Source organism: Onychomys torridus, chromosome 11, assembly GCF_903995425.1.
Source record: "Onychomys torridus chromosome 11, mOncTor1.1, whole genome shotgun sequence".
Taxonomy (NCBI): Eukaryota; Metazoa; Chordata; class Mammalia; order Rodentia; family Cricetidae; genus Onychomys; species Onychomys torridus.
The window spans coordinates 30,784,911-30,809,698 of NC_050453.1; the positions used below are offsets into that span (position 1 = coordinate 30,784,911).

The 24,788-nt window shown below is 36.9% G+C and overlaps 1 protein-coding gene across 4 annotated transcripts in view; it reads right to left on the reverse strand.

The window, feature by feature from the left end:
- Kifap3 (kinesin associated protein 3) overlaps positions 1 to 24,788 on the reverse strand; it is a 133,598-nt gene that overhangs the window by 98,328 nt on the left and 10,482 nt on the right. For 3 of the 4 annotated variants that reach the window (XM_036202184.1, XM_036202186.1, XM_036202187.1), the window contains exons 3-8: positions 21,021 to 21,175; positions 19,066 to 19,121; positions 18,424 to 18,565; positions 11,432 to 11,531; positions 9,775 to 9,899; positions 7,621 to 7,719 (exon numbers count right to left, since the gene is read on the reverse strand). In XM_036202184.1, the coding sequence (XP_036058077.1) occupies positions 7,621 to 7,719; positions 9,775 to 9,899; positions 11,432 to 11,531; positions 18,424 to 18,565; positions 19,066 to 19,121; positions 21,021 to 21,175 (677 nt within the window). The remainder of the gene's footprint in view (positions 1 to 7,620; positions 7,720 to 9,774; positions 9,900 to 11,431; positions 11,532 to 18,423; positions 18,566 to 19,065; positions 19,122 to 21,020; positions 21,176 to 24,788) is intronic. The other variant, XM_036202185.1, reaches the window with a different exon arrangement.

Here is a 24,788-nt window from a genome sequence, read left to right on the forward strand (position 1 = left end):
TTGTGGTGATATTTTGTTTGTAATCTAACAAATTATAGCTTGTCTACAGATCAGAGTGTAGATTAGCCATAGAGGCCAGGCAGTGATGGTGCACATCTTTAATTCCATCCAGCACTTGGGAGGCAGAGGCAGGTGCATCTCTGTGAGTTTGTCTAAAAGAGAAACAGAGCCAGGAGGTGGTGGCTCTTGCCTTTAATCCCAGTACTTGGGAGTCACACACCTTTAATCCCAGCACTAGGAAGGTAGAGACAGGAACTGATGTGGCTGGGTGGAGAGAGGAATATAAATAAGTCTGGGGCTCATTGCATTTAGTCTGAGGATTTGTAGAGACAGGATCTTGCCCCTTTCAGGCTGAGGATACTGTAGAGTTAAGAAGTCTCTCTAGTGGCTGGCTCCTTTATTGATCTTTCAGCACTTACCCCAATATCTGGCTCAGGTTTTTCATTCTTGTGTGTGTGTGTGTGTGTGTGTGTGTGTGTGTGTGTGTGTGTGTGGTTTTTTGAGACAAGGTTTCTCCATGTAGTTTTGGTGCTGTCCTGATCTCGCTCTATAGTCCATGCTGGCCTCAAACTCACAGAGATTTGCCTGGCTCTGCTTCCCAAGTGCTGGAGGATTAAAGGCGTGTGTCACTTCCGCCTGGCTGGTTTTTTATTCTTAAGACAAATTAGAATTTGTGCTACAGAAACTCAAGACTTCCTTTCTGAAGGAATTGTTTGACAGGTTGATAGGTAGTAGTTCTCATTTTGCCTTGATCAGAAGTTTCACAGTGATATTTAAAAGATCCTTTTCTGTCAAAAATTTGTAGGTTATTGATGAATATAATCCTTTTGCCTTCTCTTTAAAGTCTGAATGTTGCTCATTATTCTAACATTGCATCTAATGATTCTGTCTGTTTAGAAAGAAGTTCACTGTTATCCCAGGCTGACTCTGAACTTGTGATCTTCCTATCTAAGCTTCCCCAGTGCTAGAGACACTGGCATGCATCACCTTCCCCAGCCCTCTTTTAACACAGTCTTATCATCCACCTTGAAACCTTAATGCAAAGGAGGTGGAAATATATGCATGTGCTTAAATATATTAATGTAAGTTGATAAAATCTATTTAGAAATATTTGTGATAGAAAAGCAAATTATACTTGGCTGTATGACAGCTATTATGCTACTCGACAAAAATAAGTAACTCATTTTAATTCTAAAATATTTATGAGCAAAATAGTATAAATGGCTATAGATGGGAAAACTAGATGTCCATAAACTTAAGCAACTTTCCCTGTCTACATAGGTAGGAGACAGCAGAACTAAATGAAAACACAAGCTAGCAGAATCTCAAGCTCAGTTATTTATACTGCTGCATCATGCCAAGCTTCCATGTAAGATAATGTAAGATTTTATAATTGTGCTGAAAGCACATAGAAGCTGTTTGTGGGTGGTCAAAGCTGACATAGTAAGTTGAACAGTGCCTACTGAACTTGAACAGGACCTTAGCCTACTGAACTTTAATAGGACCTTAGCCTACTGAACTTGAACAGGACCTTAAATTACTGAACTTGAATAGGACCTTAGCCTACTGAACTTTAATAGGACCTTAGCCTACTGAACTTGAACAGGACCTTAGCCTACTGAACTTTAATAGGACCTTAGCCTACTGAACTTGAACAGGACCTTAAATTACTGAACTTGAACAGGACCTTAGCCTACTGAACTTTAATAGGACCTTAGCCTACTGAACTTGAACAGGACCTTAAATTACTGAACTTGAACAGGACCTTAGCCTACTGAACTTTAATAGGACCTTAGCCTACTGAACTTGAACAGGACCTTAAATTACTGAACTTGAACAGGACCTTAGCCTACTGAACTTGAACAGGACCTTAGCCTACTGAACCTGAACAGGACCTTAGCCTACTGAACTTGAATAGGACCTTAGCATTGGGCTTTATTTGGAAATATAGACTTGCAACTCTAGTAGATAAAATGATGCAATAATGAATTAGGTGAGACTCTTAATCCAGTAGCTAAAGCCCAGTTGAAGATGGAAGAAGACACTGGAGTGATTCAACAAGCCTGAAGTACCAGACAGTTGAGAGACGTCAAAATGACAAAGAGGTAATAAGCAATACTTCTCTAGAACCAACAGAAGAAACATGGTCCTGAGATCACTTTGATTTTGGCCTTCTAGCCTTCAGAACTGTAGGAATAATTTCCACGATTTATGAGAGCCACTTTGAACTATTTCGTTACAGCAGGCATTGGTTTTAAATGGTCATAGAAACAACAAAAGACTGAAATACACAAACTAAGTTTTCACAATACTAGACATCAAACAATGGAGTACAATAATCTGAGAGGCAGGAAACAAAGGGAATAGCCATGTGACTACCTAGAACACTGTCTAGGGGAAGTTCCAATATCACCACATAAGGAAGAAGCCAGGCAGAACCTGACCAACCTCTTAGCAAAGCAGATGGACTAAAGAGCCTGATGGAAGCCAGAGTTCACAGAAGAGGGCACTGGGAATCAAACCTCCGTTCTCTAGAAAAACAGCTAGTGTTCCATTAAGTCAACTCTCTAGCCCTAAGAAGGTAAATTTTCAACCCAGAATTCCAACATCATTAGACCACAGGGAAATGTTTTTCCCTAGAATTCCAAACTCTATGAAAATATTTTTAAAAAAAGAAGGAAAAAGGCATTTCCGAATGTCAAAGATTAAAAGAAAAAGCATCTTTGCCAGTGAACCTTGACTTATAAATATTAAAGAAAATCTCAGATAGAAATTAAGAGCAGCAAGGAATAATATATGTCCAGAAATTTATAAAATCAATGGAAGTGATCACTATACATATCAATGTTTAAACTCATTTCTGTAGAATTTATAATGTAACAGATTTTACAGTTGAAAGGAAGAGAGAAAAATGTTTTCTGTTTTCCTGCTTTTATGTTCTGAGACAGAGCCTTGCTAACTAGTCCAGGTTGACCTTAAATACGTAATCTTCTTGCAGTACCTTCCTAAGAGGTAGGATTACAAATTCCTGACAACATATGTAGTCAGAAAAAAAAAAAAAGCTTTATCACTACATGTAAAATGATATATCACTTGACAAAAAAGTTAATGTGAGACAAGCTAATGATAAATACTTGAACACAGATGACTTAAAACTACAACAAATGGTCAATTTCTCACTGGTATTTATAGGAAACCCCACTGAATGCAACAGCCTGCATATTCAAGTGTACATAAGATTTTCACAGAGAAAGACTATATTCCAGACCATAAAATAAGTCTCAGCTGGGCGGTGATGGTGCACACCTTTAATCCTAGCACTCGGGAGGCAGAGCCAGGTGGATCTTTGTGAGTTTGAGGCCAGCCTGGGCGACCAAGTGAGTTCCAGGAAAGGTGCAAAGCTACAGAAACCCTGTCTCGAAAAACCAAAAAAAAAATAAAATAAAATAAAATAAATAAATAAATAAATAAATAAATAAATAAATAAGTCAGTCTCAGAGGAATGAATGCATACAAAGCATTTTCTCTGATGATAGTGAAATTAATTATCAATGACACTAAGATCTCTGGAAAATCCCCACTTATCTGGACAAAATGCTGTGTAAATAACCTATGGGCTAAAAACAAACAAAGAAGTGGAAATTAATCTTAACTAAATAAAATTACAAATGAATACAGAATATATGAATATAGGTGAGTTGCTGTCGGAGGGAACATTTGTGTTCTAGAACCAAACTCTTAGACAAATTACCTCAGTTTCCATATAAAAAACATAATAAAATAGAGCAAATTAAACCCCAAATAAGCTAAAGAAATCATCATTTTGTGCTGCAGATGATTGCTTTGAAAGCAACTCTTTTAAATTAATTTTAGTATTTTTTTTTTGCCTGAGGACCGAATCCAGGGACTTGCGCTTGCTAGGCAAGCACTCTACTGCTGGGTTAAATCCCCAACCCCTAATTTTAGTGCCTTTGATGCCCTACACATCTGACTAGAAACATGTACAGTTGTGTATGCAAACTTTGCATATTATACAAAATTAACAAAGTTAAAAAGCACGTAAAGTTCATCCATGCAAAGTAGCCAAGAGCTACTGCTCAGCACAATGCATCCGCTAAAGGAGGGAGAGCAAGAGCCAGCCAGAAGCCACCCTGAGCTAACAGCACAGCAGGCCAGAGCATGCCCTGCTTCCCTCTGGCCATGGGCCAGGGTAAAATAGCCTGAGCTAACTCTGAGGAGAAAAAGATTCCTGAAGCCACAACACCTGTATGAGAAAGTGAGACAACACATGCATAAAAACTATATAAGCCTTTTAAAGAAAGAGAGGTGTTAGAGATCTGTAAGTCTGTACCCAATTACTTATTTTTCAAAATAGTTTTATCTGTATTGCTTTGGTTTTTGTAAGGCCTTCTAGCTAACCACTGTGTATTACTTGATAGCTGTGTTCTATAAAGTCTTCTAAGTAAGTTGTTAACATTCTACAGAAGGACAGCTTCTGACAAGGGAACCTAAACATTTTTGAAATGCTACGATATTTCCCACAGGAAAAGCAGAATGGACTTTAGGCAAACCTGGCCTAAGAGCCACATCGTCTATATTCCACTGCTTAAATTGAGCCTAAGGGGCTTATTGGCCCAAGTTATCCTTGACATCTGTCACTTATCTTCTTCCCCCAGTGTGGGTCCAAATCAGACCAACCAGGATCAGTCTTTCCCTAGCACTGTGGAACAGTAGAGAACAAACCCCCAGGTGGTTAATCAACAATGTGCAGGGAGTACTGAGAGTCTGCAGGGGAGACCATCAGAACTGAAAGAGTCATGGTGGGCATACAATCCCACCATTAGGAAAGCTGAAACAAGAGGAACATCATTTTGAGGCCAGCCTAGGCTTTAACCCAACAAGACAGAATTGCTTCCAAAAGTAACTAAATGCCAAGAGGTTGTGAAAAATGGCTCTTATGCATGGCTACCTGGCACTAATGAAGTATCCTCCAACCTAGGTCAGTAGTTGTATTTTATATATTATATTTGTTTCATGAAAATGATCCCCCTTGAGATTAAGGAGCTAAAACATAAAGTGGGGAAATTTTAGACGTCTGGCAGGAATGATGACATTTTAAAGAGATAGAAGCAGACTACTGGACAATGGACCCCAAAGAAATGGGAAATTTCCTCAGGAATCTCATGCTGAGAGAAGGAAAAGGCAACAGCCAGAGGGGGAACTTGTTTCTGAGAAGGAGACTTCATACAGTTCTAGCAACTTGTTAGACCACCTTCCAGGGAGAGACTGAAGCCCAGACAAGGCTGGGTCAATAGTGGGCTGGACCACACCTTGACCAGGACTGCTTAGATGTGCAAATCCTTGACCCCCTATTTAAACACATACTTGAGGGGTTCTCCATATCTCTTTGCTCTTCTTCCCCATGTGAGCACATTGAACAAGTCTCTTTTTTTTCTGCTTTATACTTAAAACAAAATTCTATAAAAACTTTTCTATAATCAGAACACTGTGCTACCACATAAAAGTGATGGACAGAAGAGGACAGGGTACCAAGCAAACATGCAATATATGGACAAGAAACTTTTTTGGCAAAGGCAGAAACAATTCGGTCTTTGAAACAAATTCAGTATTTGAAGTAAATAGTGCATGAATAACAAATGCCAAATGCATCACTGACTTAAGTGCAAACCCTGAAATGACAGAACTTCTAGAACAAAACACAGCAGAAAAATCACTATACACTCCAGTTAGGAAGATGGTTGAGATGCAATGCCAAAAACCATGATCCATAAAAGACTAAATAAATTGCAATTCATAAAAATTAGAAATTCTAATCTTCAAAAGACATTATTTAGTGAGTGAAAAATATAACCACAAACTGAAAGTCTTTGCCCATCTTATATTTTGTAAAGTTTGTATAAAACAGATCATATGAACACACACATACATATAATACATATACATACACACATATGAATAGAGAACAATCCCACTAAGGAATAAACAAAAGACATGAAAGGAGGTTTCAACAAAAGATATGCAGATCAATACATGAAAAGACTCTTGACCCAGCTAGTGGGCTGGTAAATTCAAATAAAAATTGTAATATATTATAAATTAACTAAAATTAGTAAGATTGATCATATCGGCCTTTTTCTTTTCTTTATTTCTTCCTTCCTTTCATTTTCTTTGTTGTTTACTCATTTGTTTTTTAACACAGGGTTTCTCTGATTTTCTGGCCAACCTGAAATTTGCTCTGTAGACCAGGCTGGCCTCAATCTCAAGAGATCTACCTGCTCCTGCCCCTGCCTCCCAAGTGCTGGGATTAAAGGTGTGTGCTGCCACCACCCAGCTCATATCAGTCTTTGTCAATACAATAATTTGAGACTTTTATACACTATGGTTGGAGTACTGGGTAGGAGGACTGCAGGGAAACCACTTCTATGTAATGCTAGTCTTCTACAAAGCTAAGCATTGCTTGTTCACTATGCCATCTCTAGGGATATAAACAGAGGAAATGGTATCTGACTATATAAGGCCTTACAGATGATTACTCAAAGGAGCATAGCAATTACCCAAACTGGAAAGATCCCAAATGATCCCAAACAAGAGAATACAGAGAATTACAATGAATAATTAAAAGGAAGCATTACTGATAAATCCAACAACATGGATATATCCTTATTCTGACCAAACATGATATTATATAATTCCATTTATATCTCTAAATTACTAGAGAAAGGGGGGGAAGAAAAAAAAGGAAAAACAACAAATACATAAGGAAGCTATGGGAGTGATGGACATGTCTTCCTTGAATATGGTCTCAGTCCTGTAAGTATTTGCATACATTAAAATTTACCAAATTGTGTATTTTAATGCTATGCAATTTACTACCTATCAATTTTCTCTCAATAAAACTGCTTAAACAGAACATAAAACATTTGCATATAGTATTTTGGTTTGGAATAGAGCTCACTATTTTACATGTTAAAAAAATTAGCTCAGTGTTTAAAATTCTAATAAGACATTATTTTTTGGAGATCTAATGTATTGTGACTGACAAGCTAACCCAGGCATAAGTTGCTATGTTCTAGTCTTTAACCATTCTACACTGAAAAGGTATTTTTTTTCTACAATAGGCAGAACTTAACCACTCAACTTCAAATCTTTAAAACAGGCCGGGGAGACACGGGTCAGCAGTACGATGCCTGTCTAACAGTGCAGTCTTTGGTTGGGTTCCTAGCTTTGCCACACAAAACAGAACAACAGTAAAACTTGAAAAAATTTACTGTAGTTAGACAAGCTAAGAACTATCAGGGAATACAAACTTACCCATGTATTAATATTCCCATGTACAAAGTTCATCAAATCAACCATGAAATAAACAAAAACCCACAGTTACTATAAGTCAGGACCTGAATACTCACTTAAAGGATCCATATCATTCTAACTAAATCTTAAAACTTTTCATTTTAAGTGACAGAAACCATGTAATATTAAAGTCTCTTATTAGTCAGCCAGTCTTAGAAACAGGGCTTATTCTTTATTAAATGAAAAACGTTTTAAAACTCTGCCCCGGTCTCCTAGTGCCAGGTCTCAGGGAATGTTCAGGGCTCATACCTCTCAATAGCTGCTCTTGTTTCACCACAAGTCCCTGGTACTTTTTAAAGGTTTTGTCATAATCCTTTCTCAAGGTCTGATTTTCCAGGTCTTCATCAAGTAAAACTCAAGTTAAGGATCACAGGCATGAACTGGAGGGAAGAAAATCTACTGGACTACTTGACAGCAGTGCTGCTATGTTTTATATGCAAATTATTAGTATTTATTAAGACAGGGTTTCATGATGTAACTCAGGCAGACCTGGAACTTACTATGTAGACTAAGGTGGCCCCAAACAAATAGAGATCCAGCTAACACTGCCTCTGGAGTGCTGGTGTTGGAAGACAGGGGTGCTGTCAAGGCTGGCAGCACCTTTAGTCCCCATCCAACAGTTCAACTAGAACCCTAGCTGCAGGACTCTGCATAACAGGACACGCTAGCCAAAGATCCCACAATTCCCTGGAGTCCTGGAATGATGGATTGTTTGAACTCCACCAAATACTTGGATTTGCAGTAATTACATGCAAATATCTTATTAAAGTTGCCAAGTCTATAACTTCCAGCAAACTTTATAAGTGGGTCCATTAAAAAGATTACTTTCTTTACAGAAATTGATGTAGTTGCTAAGAATAAAAGACTCTACTTGAAGCAGACACCCAAAATATTCAAATATGCAGATTAAATCTAAAAGTTTTTAGCACCCTGCTCAGGTTAAAGACTCCAAGAGAAAGATATTCAAGCCAGGAGGTGGTGGCCCACATTTTCAATCCCAGCATTTGAGGCAGAGCCAGGCAGATCTCTGTGAGTTCAAGGCTAGCTTGGTCTACAGAGTGAGTTACAGGACAGCCAGGTCTATACAAAGAAACCCTGTCTTGAAAAATCACATGCACGAGAGAAAGGGAGTGAGATTTGATTCTAAATAGTTCCAAAAAAGGAGATTTAATGAATGCACCACTCTGGCCAGACAGGACTTACTGGATAATAGTCTCAGGTCATGAGGAATTGAGTCAGGTTACTGGGCAATAGCCCCTAGTCATAAAGCATGGCTTAGCCCCAGCCTGACTTCAGCTCTACCTGTAGAAACAATATGCCCAGGTATGGAAAACAACCCACTCTGGTCCCATTCAAACCACAAAACAATAGCTGTAACTTCCTAGTAGCTACCTATGTATATATACTTGTCCTCCAACCCTCTAAATGCACTCAACTTTCATCCCTTGGAAAGGCTGTTTCAATAAAGCAGGCTAAGTTTGCTATGATTACATTTGTCTGCCTCTCTGCCTCATTTTCTTATAGGAATGATGCTTTCCTTTTCGATAAATACAAATAAATATTGTATTCAAAACAATGCTAGTGCCTACAATGGCTCACTGATCTGTAAAAGATGTCATGTTAAGACAGTCAAAGACCTTTGAGCTAGAATTAAACTATAAAGACAATATGGTAAGTATCTTCAAATGAGATTACTGTAATATCGAGGACAACATGCTCACACTGTATCAGTATGAAAAACTAAAATCAAGAGATAGAAGTCATCAGAATGTAGACTATAGCTCAAAAAGCAAAGAAACACTAAAGTAAATGGAATTCCAACCACCAAATGCCTTAAGCCAATGGGCAATAACACTTAAAGGAAAGTGTTTGAAAGCATTCGTGAAGGAACGAACCTAAAGAAAAGAATTTCTGAGGTTCCACTGATAGGTTCTAGCATTCTATAGCTCTCTTAAATCTGCATTAGTATTTCTTCACTTACCTAGAAAAACTGAACTTCATAGGAAAGTAGAACTGTAGTTTCCTTGAAAAGCTAGGTTCATCGAGAAATGTAATCCATCCCCATCCAAGTGACTTGGAAGTATACATGCAGCAGTGGTGAACCTGGCTTTACCAAACACACGGGTCACGGTGGACACAAAGTGCAGTCACTTAAAGACTCAATTATCCAGCATGCTGCTGACGTCATTCTTCTACCTCACTAAGTGGTTAAGTGTTAACAGACAAAATGTCTGTCAAACTGTGTTTATTCTGATAATCCCAATCTCTATTTTTTCATCTGACACATTCTGACATGACTTTAAAATAATGTGACAGGAATTTAAAACAGAAAGAACAAACCCACCCTATCCATGCAAAGCATCAGAGCACAGGCAGCAGCTCAAAATGGCACCTAAAGGATATCAGCTTTCTTCTTCTTAGAAAGTTCTTCTTGCCAAAGCTCGTGTCTTTTTAACTCATGATCAATGATATTCATACACAGTGCTCCAATTTTATAATGAGTGATGAGTCCATGAAAATGAGAAAAGCTTCAAAGAAGAAATTTTAATAGGCATTAAAAAGAAAACATTTTGTTCATATAGGAGATTTGGTTTTGGCCCAAACTGCCATAAACCATACAAAACGTAAGTCTGACATACATTTCAATGAATGAATATACCACAGTATAATAAGAAAGTCTGAAATTATGAGATTGTCTTAAATATGTGTTAATATTCTACCCTCAACTTAAATATAATTAATCATTAAGCAAGTTTTCATGATTAATCACAGTATTAACTACTAAGATAGTTTCAGAATACATTTGGAATATTGTCTAACAAAACTAATATTATGATAATGCTAGGTATTCATTTTATTTGTTATATAAAATTGATGACAGTGAATAAACTGGTAACATACTAGTAATCAGGTTTTATATATATTTTTCTAAATAATTTATTCAAGTACTTATTCAGGAAAATTTCTTTGCTAATGTTGGTTTATTATTAAAATCTAATTGGCTAGAAATTTTTCATAAAATCTCAATAACACCCTTACTAAGAACATATACAGGTAAATAGAATATATTTAACTGTTAAAAGAACAAAATTTCACAGTTTATTAGATACCTGAATGGAACTGGAGGGCATTATATTAAAATAAGTCAAATAAAGAAAGGCAAATGACATATGTCCTTGTTTAGATATGTGGAAGGAAAGAGTTGATTCATGTAAAGAGAGTAAACTAGAAACTTCTAGATATTAGGAAGGGTTAAAACTAGGGTCGATAAAGGGGAGCTGGATAATGGGTACCAAAAACAGCATATAGTCACATAGGAGGAATGTGTTCTAATTTTACAGCACAGAAGGGGACTACAGTTCTCATCAGTTTATAATATATTTTAGAAAGAACTGAAAGAGAGGAGTTCAAACATGCCCAATACAAAGAAATAGTAAGTGTTGACAGAATTGGAAATGCCAACCACCCTGATTTAATCACTTACATATTGTCACATGTAATCAAACTGTGTCCCCTAAGTATATCCTAAATTGATAAAAATTGAAATACAGAAGTATGTGTATAATAAATGTGTGTATTTGAATGTTCATAAGTATATATAAGTCCAATAGTACTTACTCTGTACCAGGCTTTTAACCTAAGTGTTTTAAATCTGAATCATTTAATCCTAAAAACTACCAGGAAAGACTGTGGCTATTACTATGAAAATTTTACACAGGAACTGAGGCCAAGGAGATTAAATAAAGAACTAAGAGCACACAGTGAGTTAACAATAGACATTGCATTCAAACTGAGATAATTTCTTCCAGAGCCATAATCACACTCTAAACTATTATGCCAACAGGAGTGTATATGAATGTGTGTGCATGTGCAAATGTGTGTGTGTGTTTGTGTAGATACAAGGAAGTGTAGACACAATGAAAGAATAACAGAGTAAAAAGCCAGCAATAAGAGACAGAGCATGGACAGATACACAAAGACTGAGAACCAATGGGCCACACACTGGTACAGGCAGACCACAGCAGAGCTCAATTAATCCTTTTAGAATCGTTATACTTACCTAGAAAAGCAAAAGAAGATATAAATGATGTTTGTAGCTAACTCAACACTTTGTTTCCAGTCTTCTCTCAGGACTCTTGCTAGAGCACCCAGGGCAGTTTCTAAAGAAAAGGAGACATACGGATGTGATCATTTACCTCGCCTTTGATATAAAGGGAGGTTGGTTTTAAATGTCTACTTATGAATAAGTAACAAAGCCAAGATGGAACTGGGACAAAAAAGTAGGATGTTTCTTTCCAATACAGAAAGCTAATTTAGAAGTATAATATAACTTTTACTCAGAACACCTGACATACAAGTGTATGCAGTAAAGAGATCAACTCTGACTTAGAGAAGCGTGACAGTAGGTCATCAAAGGCTCTCCATTTCCTGACTTGTTTCTGCTTGGAATCTTACAATTGTACTACCTTCGTTTTTTCTTTAATATCTGATTTACTCTGCTGCTAAACTGCTCATTTATATTTTAGTTATATTAGCCAACTTAGCTCCATTAAGGTAAAAAAATTAAATTTATGTGAATAGACATAATATTTACACATCACATACCAGCAAAAACAAAACAGAAGTTTCAGAAAATAACTCCTCGGAAGTATATAAATATTTCTGCTAGGAGAAGGCATAATTAATTGATTAATGAATATTTGGAGGCATTAAGTAAATAGGAGGTCAGTTTTAGGTGAGTTATTGCAAGGCTTTTTTTTTTCAAAAGTATGAATGTGTGGTACTTGTGTGTTTGCACATTGCACATGTGTGAGCACACAGACACAGAGGCCAGAGGCTGACACTAGGAGCCTTCCTCAATTGTTTGCCACCTTATTCATTGAGGCACAGTCTCTCAGCTGAAACCAGAGCTCCCCAGAAGGTTACTCTAGCTAGCTAGCTTGATGTAGGAATTACATGTCTGCACTAGAATTGTAAGTGAGATGCCACTCCCAAAAAGTATTCATGTGAAAGCTGGCCCTCGGGTGCTGAGAACCACACAGGTCTTTATACGTGCATGGAAACCACTTTGCCACCCAACTATCTCCCAGTAGTCCCACTCAATTTTTACAAATGTTAACACATAGAAATCATAATTCCACTGTCATTAATGAAAATTCAAGATCTACTGTACTCAACAGACTACATTAACAACATTTATTATAAATACAAAATGTTCAGCTTATTTTATCTTTCTGGTTATTCAGATTATGAAATAAGAATTATCTGTATTAGTATTAATCAATTTAGCAATGAACCTTTTTAAAGCAATTTAAAAAATATTTGTCTCAACAATTCACACTCTTACAGTCCCTCCTCTTTCTCAACAATTGGACTCCTGGAGCTCCACCTGGGGCCTGGCTGAGGATCTCTGCATCCACTTCCATCAGTTATTGGATGAGAGTTCCAGCACGACAGTTAGGGTGTTTGACCATCTGATCACCAGACTAGGTCAGATCAGGCTTTCTCTCGACCATTGCCAGCAGTCTACAGTGGATGTAACATTGTGGATTTCTGGGGACCTCGCTAGCACTTTGCTTCTTCTTGTTCTCATGTGGTCTTCATTTATCATGGTCTGTTATTCCTTGTTCTCCCTTTCTGCTCTTGATCCAGCTGGGATCTCCTGCTCCCCTAAGCTCTCTTTCCCTCGAACCTTGCCCTTCATTACTCCCACTGTCGTCCAGGTTGTTCATGTAGATCTCATCCATTTCTCTGCCATTGGGCAATCCTGGAAAAGCACAGGGACAAATAGCCAAACTAATGGAAACACATGAATTATGAACCGAAAGCTGTGGAGCCCCCAACTGGATCAGGCCCTCTGGATAAGTGAGACAATTGAATAGCTTGAAATGTTTGGGAGGCACCCAGGTAGTGGGACCCAGACCTGTCCTTAGTGCATGAGCTGGCTTTTTGGAACCTTGGGCTTACACAGGGACACTTTGCCCAGCCTGGAAGGAGGGGACTGGACCTGCCTGTACTGAATCCACCAGGTTTAAATGAATCCCCAGGGGAGTCTTGGCCCTGGAGGAGATGGGAATGGAGGGGATGGGCTTGGGGGGGAAGGTGGGAGTGGGGGCGGGAGGGGGGAGGACAGGGGAACCCATGGCTGATGTGTAAAATTAAAACACAAATATAATAAATTAAAAAAGGAGAAAAAATATTTGTCGATAACATTTCACAACCACAGTAGGTCTTTGGACTAATGCAAACTTTGTCAAAGTTATTAAAAAAACACACATAAGCAGATGGGCAATCCACACTCAAATGTTCAAAAAGTCCTACTTAGTAGGAAATCCAGCTTTACTTTTTCTATCTATCAAATGATCAAACTGTATCATTTATCTTACAAATGATTAAACTGCACACTAGACAGTGTAGCCAGAGGACCAAGAATTAAAGGCTAGCCTTAGTCACGTGTGCATTCAAGACCAACCTGTGCTATATGAGACCCTGTCTCAAGGCAACAACAAAAATCCACCTCCCATTCCCAACTCCTAACCCCTCAAAAAAACAGAAAAAAGAAAAAAAAGGAAAAAGGAGACCACACAAACTAAAGAGATTTAATAAATGAAAACAGCTTGGGGAAACAGCTCTAGTGACAGCCTGCCCTTAATGTGTACAAGGCCTTGGGTTCAATTTTATGCACCACAAGTAAAACTACAGAAAATAACCAACAGTATTGTATTGGTACGGGCCTCATCTATGTGGAACAATCTTTTTGTACACTGTGAAGATGTGTTGCTCTCATTGGTTTAATAAAGTGCTAAATGGCCAATAGCTAGGCAGGAAGAGGGTAGGTGGTCCTTGTGGACAGGGATGAAGAAGGGTGGAGTTGCCAGGAGATATGGGGAGAAGCAAGATGAACATGCTGTGTTGAAAAAAGGTACTGAGCCATATGGTAGATGATAGATAAGAAATATGGGTTAATTTAAGTTGTAAGAGCTAGTTAGTAACAAGACTAAGCTATTGGCTGATCATTTATAATTAATAATAAGTCTCTTTGTGATTGTTTTGGAGTTGGCTGGCAAGAGAAAATTCTGCCTACGCTCATCAACTAGACCAATGGGACAGAAAGAAGATATAGCGTACTCATCACCAGGTGGGAGGTGTATCTGGCCAAGAGTAAGTCTCTGGAAGAAACAGCATCTGTTCCATGAATGAATAGCAGGCACACAGGAACAATAACAAAAGGAATTTGGATACCTGGGTTAGGTCATGTTCTGATCACTAACTCAATGGGAATGAAGGACTGCACAACATGAAGAAACTTCAGTTTACATTTCTATATCCTTTACTTTAACACAAATGAATTCTGGGCCAAGTAACAAGTAGGACAACAGACTAAAAACCCCAAACAATCCACTCTTCCATACAAGAATTAGCAAAACTGGTAAAAACCATCAAAATTGCTATGTGCCACATTGCTATTTATACTATATTGCACATGCCATTAACCTGCTGGCAGTCTGAGGCATGAAGACATGAATTTGAAGCCAGCCTGAGCTATGTAGTGAAACACTATCTCAAAAGTAAATTACAAAATCAACTTTTATTTAAAAATGGAGAATTACCTTTAGGTAATTTATGCTTACTGTTAGTCCCAAAGTATTTATTGAAGAAAATGGCTAAACTTTGATAAAAACAGAGAACACTGTGACAAGTAAACTTATCTTAATCCTTCTCTTCCTTGCTTCATTGTGGTAGATTGGCAAGAGTGGAGGTGAGCAGAGTCTGGAACTTCCCTCAGACCCCACACCAGAAGAAGCTAGAGTGAAAAGCTGGGTTCATGGGGTGCAGAGAATGTTCAGTTGTCATTTATTTGACTTGGAGCTTCCTGTGTGCAAACAGCCTTATACTTAGGGTATTTGGAGAAAAGTACTGTAGTAGCATCATAATGCCTGAGATAGGCTTAACAGTTTGTAGGCAGGATTAACAAAAGGCTATTAAAATATTTTAAAGAAAAGCTAAAAATCAGATATTTTCAGGAGCTTTAAAGGGGTCAAACATATTCTTGTTAAACCTAAAAAGCCACACAGAGGCAGATACACAGTTGTAGGCCTACCACAGAAAGCCCTAGAAAGCCCTTAATCTATTAATTCTGGCTGAATTTGAAACTGTGTAAGAAGGAAAGCAGTCTTATATGTAAAGTGCTTCAACACTTAGAACACACCCTACCATTCACATAGGTCTTCAGCAAGAGTGGGGAGACATTATTATCAGGCATTAAATGAGATATTAGCACAATCATTGCCCAATAAGCTAACTGAGCAGAAACTTCAGTGACTCAAAAGGGATACCAGCTTAGTGGAATTAATCCACAAAGCTCAGCAAACAAACAAATAGCATCAAAAAAAAAAAAAGCCATTGGATAGCAGGAATATGGTTTCCAGAGTTGTCACATATTGTTTCAACAAAAACAACTCCCCAGAGGAAGAAATATGACCCATGTTATCAATGGAGACTGTCCATGAAAAAGCACAGACACTGAGCCTGTGAGACCAAGACTTTAAATCAGCTATTATACACTCAGAGCATTAAAGGAGGAGCTGGAGAGATGTGCAGTTAGGAGTACTCGCTGTGCGATCGTGAAGACCGTGGTCAGATCTCAGCACCCAGGCAGGCCACCAGGCATCCCTCACACTTTCAACACAGCAGCTCCCAGAAGGTGGAAGCAGGGGCACAGCTGAGGTTTGCTGCAGTGGTGAAAACCCGTGTCCCAGATTTAGGTGGAGACTGCCTTAAAGAATAGGTCAAAAATGATAGAGGCATACACCTGACGCCCTCTTCTGGTCTCCAAACACACGCCTGCACACATGTACACACATAATCACAAATAAATGAAATCTAAAAATTAAAGTAAACCATTTCTATTGATTTAAAGGCAGGTACGTGAGGGGACAGGAATGACATTTTACCAAGGAGACACAAATTATAAAACAAGACAAAAACAAGAAATATATACTTGGAGAGTACAAAAGCTAAAGTTAAAATTTACTGGGCATCTAAGCAGCAGACATGACAAAGAAAAAGTTAATATAAATATTTTAGATTAGTCAATCTGAAAAAAAAAAGAAAGAAGGAAGTCAAAATGAACAGACCCTCAAAGATACATGGAGAAGAACAAAACACAGAAACATACTTGACGGAGGTCCAGAAGCATATAAAGGTGCAAAATGAACATTTAATGAGATAATAGCTATAAACTTCCTGTTTGCTGAAGACCAAAAAGGTAAACACTCCAAATATACCACACTGAATGATAGCAACACTTAACACGCCATGGTCAGGGTCAGACTTGCAAGAACAAAGGCTAAGACAACCAAAGAATGAAGGGAAAAGCAGCATGTATCTACACAGGGTCATCAACAAGATGGTTAACAGGTTTACCTCAGAACGCGTGGAGGCACACAGACGAGAATGGCACATGAAGGTGCAAGACAATTCCTGTCGTCACCTGGTGGGGACACAAAGCTCCTTGTGCCCACAGAGCATCACAGAACCAGTAACGCTAAACACACAGGGCCTCTCCTCACGGGAGAAATTACCTGTTTTCCACCCAGAAGGCTGGGTGTGGAAATTGTTAACGACCTGGTGACCTTTTTGCTATTTGTGAGGCAGACCTCACCCAGAATGTTTATCGCAGACTCTTCCCTCCCTAGACTACTATCTTTAGCTCCCAGTTAATGGAACCCATTCTTAGGGGAGATGTCACATGTACTGCGGGCCTCCATTCTATTTAGGCCAGAGTCCACACTAAATTCTGGACCTTTTAGCTACAGAAACCACCCTTATGGTCACGTGTACTTAGTAAAGGAATTTCCACTTAGTCACATCTTAAGCTTTATGTGCACCTGGAATGGGAATAAATTGTTGCCTAGGAACTTTTGTCCAAATGGTATTGTGTTTTAAATATGCCAACAATGAACCACCTGGCATCTGACTCCCCAGGTGTGATCCAGGTTTCTAAAGCCAAGCTGGACTGAGTTTTCATTCTCACCTCTTTGCAGATCACTGCTGAACTGACACCTACAGCCCCTCAGCCACCTGTCTGCAACTCCAGAGAGTGGAAGGTGGATCACTGGGGCAAGCTAACTAATGAGACTGGTCATAACCTCAAGCTCTGGGTTCAACTGAGAGACAAATAATAAGGCAGATAGTAAGTGAACAAGACTCTTGATATCAGCCCTGGGTCTCTACACACACGAGCGTGTATACTTCTACAAACAACTATGTCATGCACTTGTGAACATGCATACAGATATGCACATACCCACACATACATATGCAAGAAATACACCATTAGTATGAGTACAGTACAAAGAGTGAGGAGTGAAAGGGTAAGGGGTAAATGAGAACAGTTCTGTGGACTGTTAAAGTATAATTTGAACAAGATTGTCTGAAACTGTCAATTATAATGTCAGGGCATCACTAAGAGAATAACTCAGGAAAACAATTATAGAAAATTAGCTGAAAATGGCAAACTAGAAATCAGCTAGTGCAAAGGAAAACAATAATAGAAGAACACAGAAACAGAAGAGTAAAAAAAGGTTAAGAATCGTGATAAAATTTTTCATAATTTAAAAATATATAGACATGTTAAAAGTTTGGTCATTCATAGAAATATAAACGCCAAAACCTACCTAGTGAGTATTACATCAATGTTAAATAGACTAAACACACCAATAAACAGAAATGGATTACAGAATGTATGGTGATCAAGTCATATGCTAATTCCAACAAACTCTTGAGATTCAAAAACACAAGCAGGGTGAAAATAAAAGAGTGGAAAAATAGACCTACCACGGAAAGAGAGAAGGAAAGGAAGGTAAGTAATAGACTGAAAATATTCCTAATACATAGAAAAAAAGAAAATTCAGAATATAAATATTTAAGACATGAAAAATGTGTATGTTCATTTGTATACATAAAATATTGAAGACCTGAGTACAAACTTCAAGGATAGGTTTGTTTTACACAATTCTTCAAGTTTTAATATTTAGAAAGAGAAATCACCATTTAATAGTAGTTCTTCCAGGTTATCAGGATTTCGAGCCAGTTGTAGGATCAAGGCAGAACCCCGCACCTTGTCTGGAATATCTTCGTACAGCAGCTCAATGTACTCATCCATGTCATTAATGTTGGCTACTTCGTCAATCTGAAACACAGGTGGGAAGTTCTCAGCAGCTCTGACAAACAGGATGACATTTTGTGATCAATATATTACTTATAGTTCCCAAAGAATGGATAATAGCCATCTTTTTGTAGATGGAAATTTTAGGCCTCTGTGTACTAGAATGCTAATATTAAACTATAAACACAGTAAAATAGAACATACATAAACTCTACAATTTGTCTCTCAACATATTTTAAATGTAATACAGTTACCTACTATAAAAGATTAAATATTTTAAAACTTATTTCAAAATGTTTAGAATATTTTTGCCACATATTTTAATAAAATTAAAATTATGTGTTAAAAAGTACTACCAACAATTTTGTTTTTATCAATTAACCACTGATTTTTCTGCCTTTTTTAGGTATCTCTAAACTGAACCATTTAAAATTCCACATCTGAACATGGCCATATGCATTACTGAAAGCAAAAGTGATATCTGTAGTGTTTTGTCAAATAGATCAGAATTTATACGCTCCTACCTCCATTCCTTCAAAAGGAGGTGGATCTTTAGGCTTGCTTGATTTTTCTTTTTTTTCTGTAAAAAAGATTTAAAAAAAAAAAACAACCCTGAGAATTAGGTTTTAAGGGTTTGGGAATAATTAGTAGTTGAGATTAATGCTTCCTAAGCTGGGGGTATAAAACTAAATATTTGATGAAATTTTTTTCAGTGCATAAAATATTTCCATGTAAAAATCAGCTATTTGTTCTAATGATGCTATCAAGGAGAACATAAACTAATAAAATCTATGATAAAACTTATATTTCATTTGAGATGGGAATAGGTAAATCAATAAGACAAAGAAAATAATACAAAAATGAATAATATGAAAACTAAACTTAACACATGAAGAGTAAGAAATAATAGCTAAATTGTAAGCTGAAATAAACAAGAGTAAATATTTTTTGTCTCAGGAGTGAAAAGTGAAGTAAAGGACATAAACTAAAGATGAATATTTGATATTTACATCCACTTAATCCTTATTTATTCCCAAGGAGGCATTCAAAAGTACAGAACACAACTTTGGGCCATTTATCATACTATTCATTTAAAAGTATATTATCATATTTTAAACAGAAACAATGCATACATTAAAGTAAGTAAACTAGAAAAAAATAAAAAGACTGTATAGTTAGCAATAAACAGGAAACTTGACCCTTACTGGGGACTACTTTGAAAGAAGAAGGGAACTGATATGGGGCTATGAAAGGATGCTAGAATAAATATGAGCACCACATTCATGTGTCAATTGTTAAAATGAAAACCATGGCTTTATACAATTAACACATGCTAATAAAGAAGAAATATTGCTATGAAGTATGAATGATGGAAAAAATGAGAATCATGGTGTTGACAAGAAAAATGTTAGAAAGGACTATTCTTCCTAAGAGACATAAATAAATACTGAATTTAAAAGGAATTAACCATTTCCACTGTCAGAGGCAGCATCCATGAGAGATAAGGGCATATCATCAACAGCTAAATCCTGTCTCAAACAGATAATTTATTGTAACAGTAGTTTTGATTAGAAGATATCACTTAAGCGATGAATCACAGTGTCCCAATTGACTACAGTCCTCTTCCCACCTCGTTAGGGTGAGGCTTATCAAAGTCTAAAAAGTAATAAAAACTGAATCATTAGACAAGTATAGTTTCAATTTACAGAAAAACATTGTATACCTTCAACTATTAATGTGCAAAAAGAGAATAATATTGACTTGAATTATTTTGTCCAAGTATAATGAACATTTTTTGTAGTTCTTTTTTTCCACACTGTGTATACTAATCACTAAGCATTCAATAATCCTCTTGGTTACCTGTGTTTTCATTTGTATTTGAAAATGTCTTCTGAGCTCCAAAACATTAAGGTACAGTTCATTTATGAAGAAATTGAGGACAGGAGATGACAACAATAAAAGACAAGGATGAAAGAAACGGGATACTTTTCTAAGAAAAATTCATGAGAGCAATATCCCAGGGTCATCCAAAGCATGTGACATGGATCATATGCATATTAAAATTTGAAATAAATATTTCACTCAAATTATAAATTATGAATAATTCAGAAATTTAGAAAACATAAAGCTAATTAGAACAGAGAAGATAACCTATGTCCTAAATGTGCCTTTTATTAGTCTCCCATCATTATGACAGACTTATTGTCTTATTTCACAAATGTGTACATGTACACATGCAGTATAACAGAGTCTGATGACTGTGTGTAGAAGCATAGAACCTCCAATGTGGGAACCAAATCCATCTGTTGATCCTAACACTGGTAAGGACTCACAACCAAAATGAATACAGTTTTCTTCACTATGTGTTTTATTCTATACTATATTACACATACATTTACTAAGTAACTATAATATTTTTGAAGACTACAACCACACACCTTTGGTTAAGCATTTTAAATCCCAGACTCCTTCCTCTTACCTTTACCTGACAATGAATCACGGCGGTTCTGTAGATAGTACAACAGCTGTTCTACCTCATTTAGCTTTGAGGGATGAATGAGTTTACATTCTTCAACCACTTTCCGGGCCAGAGAGGTTATATCTGTGTTAGCATTGAGACTCTTCAGACGAATGCTGTAAGCACATTCACATTTCCAATTCAGATCGTACATGATAGAGTCAAAAACACTACTTTAAGATAATTTATAGATTATAAATTTTATATATATATATATGGAGAGAGAGAGAGTGAGTGTCTATACCTATCTGGCCATACAATCTTATTAAAATAAAGATTTAGATATAATTAGGCTTCTATAAATTCAAGGCAATCATTTTCTGTGAACTGCACAAAGAGATACGAAAAGCAACATAAATCTTTTAAGAGTTTCTGGACAAGATTTCTAGAAGTCCTGTTTTGAAGCAGAACTTCTGATGTAAAAACACAATCTTTATTTATTACTGAATATGAAATACACATTGCCAGAAATGATATCATTTATACTTAAATATGACAATATTTTTCCAGTTTTTCTTTACTTGCCATGCTGGGATTAGAACCCAGGACCTAGCACTTGCTGGGAGAGTGCTATATACTCTGAGGTACTCTGGCATTCTTTCCTCTTAAATTGAACTCAGGAGTCTAAGAAGAAAGGATGGTGCAGAGGAACACACTGGCTGGCTTACTGAGTCATGGCATGGGTGAGAACTATGAAAACATAAAAACAGGACTGTCAAGTAAATACTCCTATGCAAGACTTACATTCAGAAGGGGAAAACGACCAGGTAACCACTGTATAGAATTAGTTCTTTGTGAAGATGGCTAATTTTTGTAGGAAGATAGCAGTCTACTACAGGGATAAGTAAATAAGAATCCAGAGAAATATTCTGAACACAGCATCTGTGAAGCCAGTATTTAGACACAGATGACTTCTGAATCAAGTCCTAGCATGACTTAGATATCTTTCCCAGCTTAAATTTGCTATAATGACATCATTTATCTTATTCTGTCTTAAATCTATTCATTTTTATTGTTGATAACTTTTAAGTGTCTAAAATCATTGATTTTATTTTGGATAGTTTTAGCTGAACATCATAAGGCAGACATAAAGGATGGTCCATAAAAATATCCACAAAGATATCTCTATATTTAATTTTAACAAAGAGCTCAGAAAATTTGTTTGTCAGTAAATCTGATTGAGAAGAGGCACAGGAGAAACTACATCAGTAGCTGGGCATGATGGGAAAACCCAATTCCAGCACTTGGCAGGAAAACTTAAGACGAAGAACCATGAGCTCAAAGCCAGCCTGGGTTATACAGTGGGACACTATCCTGAACAAAACCAAAGTGAAACTCAATAAACATATCCCTAAATTTGTATTAGGTTTTTAGAGTAGATTAATTTTCTAGAAAAAAGTGTTCACAAATACAGAAATTACAAACTTACTTCTCTCCCGGTCTCTCTTGTGTGCCTCTTCTATGACTAGCATTTTGCCTCCTGTGCCATATTATCTTTATCAAAACTCAAAGAATGCAAAGAGTGAGCCATAATATCAGCTAGGAACTAACACTGATACATCTAATATAACTGAGGGCCATAGCTTAGCTCAGCATTCATTCTGTGTTCTATGAATTTTTATAAACTATGTGTCAATCACTATAGTGTCATACATAAAGGTTTGATTACTCTAAAAATGTCCTATCTTTTGTCCATGGCAATTTCTAACTTCTTTATTATAGTTTTCTCTCCTCCATAATGTCAGACAGTTGGAATTGATTAGTATATAGATTTTCCAGACTGACTTCTTTTGCTTATCAGTATACATGTAGGATCCCTCCATGTCTTTTTGTGCTTGATAATTCATTTCTTTCCATTCTGGATAATGCTTTATGATATGGAGGTACCAAAGTTGATCCACTCACTATTAAGTAATATTTTGATTGCTTTCAATTATTGGCTAATTTGGATAAAGTTTCCATGAATATACATGTTTTAAGTAGACATAAGTTTATAACACATTTGATTAAGTATCTAAAAACATGAATCCTGGATATTATGTGAGCCTGTGTTTAGATAATATAAAATGGATGCCATTTTAATGGGACAGCATACATTTCCACATTATCATAAGATGTGACTGAGAATTCCTGTCACAACATTCCTACCAGCATCTGCTGTTGCCATTGTTATGGGCCTTAGGCATTATAAAAGGTGTGAAGTGATTCTTGTCTGTTTTAATACACACAGAATTTTAAATCTCTTCTGGGTCTATTTTCTAGCACCATATACATTAGCAATCCAGTTCAGCCTGTATTAACTAAAACTACTGTAGTTATAGTGTATAGTCTCCTAAAACCTACACTGATTAAAAGGAGATTGGAGAAAAGGGAGAATTTCTTCCTTTTTTTGAAAATGACAGTTGTGGTTACTCAACTGTTTTTAATCAGCATATGTACTTTTTGTTAGGTACCCAACATCTATTAAAAACTAACAAAACGCCATCTGTATAATTCCTATGCCATAACTATCAGTTTCTCAAAATGAAATCTTCAGAAAGTTGAACTCTGTTGAGAAGGGTGTAGATTATTCTCCTGAGTGCTGTCAAGAGGCTGAAATACCAGGCTTATGGATCTAGGTCATCATTGACTCCTCCAATTTAATACAGTTCATGTTATACCCGTCTCAATCTATATAGATTTTCTCTTTTTCACCATTAACAAAATCTCCTGAATTAACAAAACATTTTCCTTTTGGTAGTGTCTTTTGGTACACACCTTTTGCTAGTGAATGTGACACACCTTTTGTGAGTGTATCCTTTAGAGCTAAAATTTAATTTTCTCTCCTGAAGTGCAGGTTATGAAATTCTAAAGTTAAAGGCAGTTTTTCTTTAGGAAATCCAATAATAAATCCTCAAGAGATTTTTATGAGTGCTCAAGTCATATAATCTCAGGTCAGCAATGACAAACAGAAAAAAAAAAAAAAACAGAGAATAAAAGTGTGAGCTGACTGCAGGGTGAGTATACACACATATTTTTCTTCAGTATCTTGTACAGTCTAGAGATTCACCTATCATTAAGTCATTAGTGTTTGTCTCCTGATCCCAACAGAAAACTAGGGAAGACAGTAAAATGAGATACTAAGCCGTTTCTCTTTGTACAGTCAACAAGCCAGGGCTTCTCAACTATAGTATTACTGAAATTCAGACTTAGTAAGCCTTCTTGTAGGAGGCAACTGTATGCACAGTACTTGAATTCCACCTCTTAGATGCCAAGGTGACCGACGACCTTATAATGTTTCTTGTGGGGAGAAACCATCCCCAGGATGTTTGAGAACTCAGAGTCAATAATTATTCACAGAGCAGCACTACCACGTGTGTTCTGACAGCCCAAGCACACTCACTTCCAGCAGCATAAATAGAAATGATTCTAACTAGTTACCAGGTCAACACCGTGTAGCTGGGACAGGGTTTAGGAAGAACACTAAGCGATACCAAATCTTCTCTATTACCATAAAACTACAGGGGAAGGTAAGGTAATCATCAGGAAAACTGCAGAATAATGAAAAAAAGGACAGTTCCTGAGGGACCCACTTAAAACAAAGAACGAAAAGAAGTAGGACACTAGGAGATCTGGAGAAATCTAAGAAAGGGTTTGTCTTATTATTAACGTTTTCAGAGGACGAGATTGCTTTCAAGGGCTAATTCCAGACCTGTGCCCCATTTGAGAACATCTGAACATCATCACACC